The sequence below is a fragment of the Hemitrygon akajei genome, unplaced genomic scaffold (genome assembly GCF_048418815.1).
Source record: "Hemitrygon akajei unplaced genomic scaffold, sHemAka1.3 Scf000073, whole genome shotgun sequence".
Classification (NCBI taxonomy): domain Eukaryota; kingdom Metazoa; phylum Chordata; class Chondrichthyes; order Myliobatiformes; family Dasyatidae; genus Hemitrygon; species Hemitrygon akajei.
Genome location: NW_027331959.1, coordinates 3,101,488 through 3,108,799, shown reverse-complemented (window position 1 = coordinate 3,108,799; position 7,312 = coordinate 3,101,488). Strand labels below are relative to the sequence as shown.

The window sequence follows — 7,312 nt, the reverse complement described above, 5'->3', positions numbered from 1 at the left end:
CGCCATGGGTGACCCTACCAGCACCATAGTTCCAGACGGCATCGCTCTCGGGATCACAGGGCCACACAAGGTTCTCCATCACGACAAGGTGACAACCCATGGAGAATTATAACTGAAGGGACAATCCAGAACAATGAGCCAGGATAAAAAAAAGCAAGAACAACTCACTAAATAGATAAAACCATTCAAAACACATGTAACGTGAATCAAGTAGAATTCAAAATGGAGCAGCAGGATAGAACACACAACTGATGGATTAATCTGAAGCATCTAAGTATTTGAGGTATCAGCAAGAAGGGAAAACGTTCAACAGAATTTACTTCAAAGCTTAAGAAAATCTGCCAAGCAGCTCGACAGTAAAAGGTATAAGTATAACAATGGCACCAAACACTCATAATTACATGTTCTTTTAGCATAATATCTTGGTTTGAAACCAATCTGGTAATGTTAAGAAGAAAAATAAGAAAATAAATGGCAATTAAAAAAGCATGTACGTATGAACCCACTTAGATTAACACCATCCAGGAGAAAAGGAGTAAAAGAAATAAGAGACAAATAGATTGCACAACAGTGAGATGGCTTTTCATTATATATTTTTATCAGCGAAAACGGGATTGAGCACTCCACGCAATCATATGCAATTGATGACAAGTACATCACACTCATAACATAGATAAATCAGTTAGTGCAAAGCGGTAGAAATAAGCTGAATTAAAAGAAGAAATTGAAAGACTGCAGGACGTGAACTGGGTAAAGATTGTTCCAACAGCGGTGCTCAATAGTGTAAAACAATTAGGCCTACATATGTAAATCCGCAGAAAACAACAGTACTGGACGGCACTAGAACAGTCTGGAAATACCCAGCAAATTAGAAATGTCTGTTTGGCGATGCCCAGACCAAGGGGTTAATCAGCTTGAGCTGAGAAAGTATAATACTAACTTATTGTTAAAGCACTTTTCGTACAGATGGTGTAGTTCAAGCATCATTATTGTTAAAAAAAACTAAGAAAATAAAAGAGAAAATGATGTTAGTTATATACTGTACAAAATTCAACAGAAAATTGTTTTGATCTGATGTTTAATCGTAACAAATGTCAGCATAAAGTTTAGGAGCGTGGTTTTAGACAAAAGGCTGGCCTGTTAATTATCTTTTGGCCTTACACCTCATTGTCTGCCTGTACTGCATTTTCTTGACCACTGGAATACTGCTTCCTTGAACTATTCTGTTCTGATTTTCCTTGTACGGCCTCAATGTACCTACAGTATGTGATGAAATGATCGATATGGACAGCCAGTAAAATGTTTTCTATTGTACCGCCGTACATGTGACATTAATAATTGATTGTTTTCAATAATTGAGCGCTCCACACACCCACTGCCAGACCGATCTGTAGCTGTTACCAAGGAATCACCACCCTATCCCACTATTGTACATCACTGGCTCACTTGTGGTCTGTCCCGTTCACGGAGATTCCCTTTCATATTGCATCCCCCTTCTCCAATACTGCAAATGAAAATTAACAATTTCCTTGCTAGTTATTCCGATGGGTTATCGATCCTAAACTCCTCTGTGATTCTCTACACAGATGCTGCCCAACTTGATTATTTCACATATACACTGCGCCTGTTTTGATGCACGAGCTGTAGACACCTTTGAATCCACACTGTGCAACTTTGCCAAAATGCAGTGTCCTGCTCTCCATATGTCCACACCAGGATAACATTAACTTCATCTGCTAATGATGTAAACAATGGTTTAAAAGTGATGAAATGTTGTAATGGAAAACATCCACAGAAGTGCAGTCAGGATTGCAATGGGATTTCAGGGGAAGGTTCACCTTCACAGTAATTAGTATCAGCAAATGAAAATTGGATGTTTTCAGGACATTCATCGTTGTCATTTCCGGTGTTTATCAACAGGTTTTTACTTTTCTGTCCTGATATCCATGTAAGTATTAAGTTATTTCATGTAATCTCAAACGGTGAATGTTGAAATGCAGTTGTAAAGTTCTTTGTTGTTTGCAAGATTTAACATTTTGATTACTTTCTCTGTCCCCATGGAAGATGTTCAACAGAGACACAAGGAGACTCTACGGGCACAAACTGAAACACTGAGTGTGAAAAATATCCTGATGAAGGAGAAGAAGAAGGTTTTTCAGCTGGTTGACCGATACGCTGAGCTCACGCTCATTTCTACTGTTCGAGATCGGAGACTGGTGGAACATGAACTGCTGGCAAGAGGCAGAGACCACGAGGAGTGCAGAGAGAAAGATCTCCGTGGAGAGCTGGAGAAAATACGGACTGATCAGCTGTTCGAAGTTAGTTTTTCCCGAAGTAAATCCAAATCTGGGAGTTCAGCAGCAGTGGCTGGGGTCCCGGGGATCGGGAAAACAACAATGGTGCAAAAGATTGTTTATGACTGGGCCACGGGGAAAATATACCAACAATTCCAGTTTGTCTTTAGTTTCAGATTCCGGGATTTAAACACCATTACCTGCAGAATTAGCTTGAAGGAACTGATTCTGCATCAGTATCCTTACTTTGGGAATTCTCTAAGAGAGGTCTGGAAAAACTCTAAGCGATTGCTGTTTATATTTGATGGTTTGGATGAATTCAAACACAGAATCGATTTTTCCAACAGTCAGAGGGACACTAGACCTCGGTTGACATGCACAGATACTGAATTCCGGTGTGAGGTGTCTGATATAGTGTACAGTTTAATCCAGCACAAGCTGCTCCCAGGATGTTCGGTGCTGCTGACAACCCGCCCCACTGTGTTACATTTATTGAAAAAAGCAGAGATCACTGTCTGGGCTGAAATCCTAGGATTTGTTGGTGAAGAACGGAAGGAATATTTCATCAGGCATTTTGAAGATCAGATGGTGGCAGCAGATGTTTTCAAACATGTGAAGGAGAACGAGATCCTGTACACCATGAGCTACAACCCCTCCTACTGCTGGATCCTCGCTCTGGCATTAGGCCCCTTCTTCACAGAAAGAGTCAGGGACCCACATCAAATTCCCAAGACCATCACCCAACTGTACTCCTACTATATTTACAACATCCTGAAAAACCACGGCCGCGAGATTGAAAACCCCCGTGATGTGTTACTCAGGGTTGGTCAGATGGCCTTCAGAGGAGTGTTTGAGAAGAAGATTGTGTTTACAGATGGTGATTTGATCAACTACATTCTACACCCTTCCCAGTTCCTGTCTGGGTTCCTGATGGAGCTTTTGGAAAGAGAAGATTCTGCCCGATGTGTGGTGTACACGTTCCCACACCTCACCATCCAAGAATTTGTAGCTGCACTCACACAATTTCTGAATATATATCCGGGGAATATCCTGAAATCCCTCACTGAAGCCCACAACACCATAGATGGGCGATTTGAGATATTTCTCCGTTTTGTTGCTGGTCTCTCCAACCCAATGACAGCTCGGGGCCTGGAGGAGTTTCTTGGTCCATTCCATCATCAAACAATCTGCCGAGTGATTGAGTGGGTGGAGGAGAAGGTTAAGTACCAGATACATAACGCTGCTGGTGAAGATGATACAAGGAACCTCTTGAACACATTGCATTACCTGTTTGAGTCTCAGAATCGTGAACTGGCCCAGGCTACACTGGGATCTGTGGAAAAACTTTCATTCTGTGAAATGCCACTGACCCCAATTGACTGCACGGTCCTGTCTCATGTCATCGGACTCTGTGATACAATAAAACAGCTCGATTTCTGGAACTGCCGCATTCAGTTTGAAGGTATAGAGCGGCTGGGACCAGGGCTACACAAGTGCCAGGAGTTGAGGTAACCAGCTCTCTCTCTCACTCTGAAATGTGAAACTGTTCCATTGTGCTGTTTCAATGTGAAGGAAATTGGGTAAAATCTGAGTAAATCAGATCATGAAAATTTGTGACAAATGACCATTGTACTGGTCAGTAATTCCCCAATGACAGCAGGGTTCTGTGGTTCTTTCTGATGGGATTTGGAGTCCATCAGATCATGAACAACTGACACTGACTGCAGGAGGTGTGTAGGAACTTCACACCCTCTTCCCATTGAGAGACAAGAGAGGGTCAGCTGACTCTCCCAGTGAGAGGTTTAAAAATGCTGCTGTGAGATTGCCCTCCCCTGTTCTTCCCTGTGTGTGACTATTTCCATCACACCACCTGTGTGACTTTTCTCAATACCCAATACCCAGTAACCATGTGGGCAGCCTCTCTCCCGATTTTGGACCTCAGTTTAGATCAACTTCTCCCATGGATGTATGTCTGCATTACCTCCTCTTGTGGGAACATCTTTTCTCATCACTATACTCCTGTGGGATCTCTGTTCACCACTTCCATTCCCACTGTTGGACCTCTCTGCACGAGCTCCACTCCTCCTGTGCATTCATTTTTCTCCATTGCTCTGTCGGGTCTCTCTACGCCACCCCATTTCCCCTGTGGGGATCTCTCTTCCCTACCCCCTTTGCCCTGTGAGTATAACCCCTATCCCCCTTCCTGTTGTGGGTTCTCCCTTCTACATCTTCCCCCTGTGGGATCTTCATTGCCCACCCCCTTTCCCCTGTGGGGGGGATCTCTCTTCCTCATTCCCTTCCTGTTGTGAGTTCTCTTCTCTTTTCCCCATTCTCCTCCCCTTGTGATATTTCTGTTCCCCATCCCCATTACCCCTGTGGCAACTCTCTTCTCGATTCCTCTGCCTCTGGTGGGATCTCAATTTCCTCTCCCCCTTTGTTCTGTAGGATCTCTCTTCTCCATCCCCTACCTCCAGCTGGATCCCTATTCTCCAACTGCTTCCTCCTGTGCGGATCACTTTCCCATCTGCCTTCCACTGTGGTGTTTTCTCTTGCTCATCCCCCTTCCTCCAATAGGGATCTCTCTTCCTCATTCCACTTTCTCCTCTGGATCTCTCTTCCCTTATGTCCATTCCTGCTGTGTGGAATCACTCTTCCACCCCTACTCCCTTCATCCTGTGGGACTCTCTTCCCCATCCCCTTCATCCTCTTGGAATCACCTCCTCATTCCCCATCGCCCTATGGGAAGCCCTCTTCCTCATTCGCCTTCCTCCTGACGGGATCTGTGTGCACGTCCCATGGAGATTTTCCCATCCACAATGCCTCCTCTCAGAGGGACGTTCTCTCACCATTCAACCCTGACCCTTCTGACATTCTCACATCAGGAACACTATACTAACTGTTGGGGAAGGAGACAGATTATAAGAAATTACAGTCACACTAACACTAAATTACTGACATTCGGTAGTGACATTCAATCAGTGATTTACTGAAGGGTTTCCTGTTTCCTGAAATATCGGAATGAGAGATATTATCTCAGACCCACGGTCTCAATCACTTTGTTCATTAGTTTGTCTCTTTGTGTTTAGACTAGGGGGGAACATCCTGGGAGATTCAGGAGTGAAACTGGTGTCTGCAGCATTGAGGAACCCTAAGTGTGAAATACAGAAACTGCGGTAAGTAACAGACTGTGGGACTGTGTTTACAGTCTCTGGGTGTCAGAAATTAAACATCAAGCTCATCAGTAATCATTTTACTGATAAACACTGGGAATTCCTGATGTCTCCTGTCTGTGTGTCCTTCACCCTCTCTCTCTCATCCCCAGGCTGAACGATGTTGGTCTCACAGATACTGGTGCTGAGGATCTCGCCTCCGCTCTCAGCGCAAACCGAACACTGACGGAGCTGAACCTGAGTGTTAATAAACTGGGAGATTCAGGAGTGAAACTGGTGTCTGTGGCTCTGAGGAACCCAGAGTGTAAAATAAAGAAACTGTGGTAAGCAGCAGACTGTGGGAGCTTGTGTTTACAGTCACTGGGTGGCTGACATTTGACATTAATATGATAATAATTGTGTTCCAGATTAACAGTGGGGTTTTGTATTGTCTCCTGTGTCTTTGTGTTTTTTCACCCTCACTCTCTCTCATCTGCAGGCTGTGGAAGGTTGGTCTCACAGATTCTGGTACCGAAGATCTTGTCTCCACTCTCACTACAAACCAATCACTGACAGAGCTGGCCCTGAGATCAAACTCACGGACCGATCTATCCCCACTCTTCATCAGCTCATACTGACAGTCCCGAGTCTGGCCTGTATCGAGTGAGTGTTCATGTTAATGCTCAGTGTGATAAAATATCAGCGGATCCATAGGTTTACCGGTGATATTTGTTTGTCAGCGTTGTTGAAATTTTAACCCCAGTCCGCTGTTACAGTAACTGTTGTATCAGTTGTTTATTTCCTCTTTATTCTTCCATCCTTTTCAGGCTGTGGAGAAATCGCTTCAGTGAGACTGGGGAGATGGAACTGAGGTCTCTGGAGAAACTCAGACCTGGACTGACAGTGACCCTGTGAACATTTGCACCCAAGGGATGGGGACATTTTGTTCGATTCCCGGCCATCTCCTTTAATGACAATGCTCCAGGATTAATTCCCAATGGTTCTAATGGATTTCGTTTCCAACCAAGCGCTCTTTGATGTCAGAAGTGTTTCCACAGTCATGTAATTCCCCTTTCTGACCAGTGGTGCTGTATGCTGGATGCCCCAGTCTTAGTGCTCATTTAAGTGAGTTCTTGTGGAGTTACACAGACTGAAAGAGCCCAGAGGTGGGGCTCAATCTGGGACATGAGTGACCCGGGGTGGGATTACTCTAGGAGAGAATACTTTTGCTCACTTTGCTGAGGGAGGTACATTCAGCAGTCTGGCCAATATAATGACGTTAAATGGATAAATACTGTACCTTGGTAGCAACCCTGGAACTGCAGTGATCTTGGACACAGCCCTGAAATGTGATTTTATAATCAGCGGTTCCCTGATCTGGGGTGATGGTGAGAAACGGGACTGATTATTCAATCTGTCACTCATTGTCACCAGTCAGTTAATTGTGTGTGACTGAGTGAATCTGGAACAGCTTATTTATTCAGCAGGTTACGCGTTGTTTAATTTACATATGTCATAATGAAATCAATAAATTGCTATAACTTCCTGTCTTGGTGTTAGACTTGATCTGAGGTTCCTGCTGCCTGGTGAACACCATGCACCGCGGTAGTGATCCAGAGCTTCACTCCAGGGCAGTGTCTCACCTCCAGGCTTAGGGAAGTCTGGTATCCAGGATCTAGTACCCCCCACCCCCCCCCATGCTGATCCCGTGCTTTTCTAGCTCCTGCTCCCCCACAATTTCATTGGTCCATCCCCCCCACTCCTTCATCGCTCTCGCTCTGGCGCTTTCTCTCCTTCCACCCCCACGCATTCTCCATGCGTACACTGCCCGGCCCCAAACTCTGTCCAAACTTTAACCACAACAGAGCC

General features: G+C 44.6%; 1 protein-coding gene across 2 annotated transcripts; it reads left to right on the top strand.

The window, feature by feature from the left end:
- The first annotated feature begins 216 nt into the window (after positions 1-216).
- On the top strand, positions 217-6,989 carry LOC140722225 (NACHT, LRR and PYD domains-containing protein 3-like). 2 transcript variants are annotated; one of them, XM_073037012.1, is made up of 6 exons: positions 217-363; positions 2,065-3,802; positions 5,381-5,467; positions 5,617-5,787; positions 5,943-6,106; positions 6,271-6,989. In XM_073037012.1, exons 2-5 carry the CDS (start codon positions 2,133-2,135, stop codon positions 6,079-6,081), a joined length of 2,067 nt encoding a protein of 688 aa, XP_072893113.1. In that variant the 5' UTR covers positions 217-363; positions 2,065-2,132; the 3' UTR covers positions 6,082-6,106; positions 6,271-6,989. The 2 variants fall into 2 exon arrangements, with proteins under 2 accessions (XP_072893113.1, XP_072893112.1); XM_073037011.1 differs by lacking the exon at positions 217-363 and having other exon boundaries at positions 2,022-3,802.
- The last annotated feature ends 323 nt before the right edge of the window (positions 6,990-7,312 follow it).

What these genes read in the sequence shown, in the direction of transcription:
- LOC140722225 (XM_073037011.1), top strand. Translation starts at nt 2,058, where the DNA reads ATGGAAGATGTTCAACAGAGACACAAGGAGACTCTACGGGCACAAACT. An exon ending in TGTGAAATACAGAAACTGCG is followed by an intron (nt 5,468 to 5,616) that starts GTAAGTAACAGA and finishes TCTCATCCCCAG; the next exon opens with GCTGAACGATGTTGGTCTCA. An exon ending in TGTAAAATAAAGAAACTGTG is followed by an intron (nt 5,788 to 5,942) that starts GTAAGCAGCAGA and finishes TCTCATCTGCAG; the next exon opens with GCTGTGGAAGGTTGGTCTCA.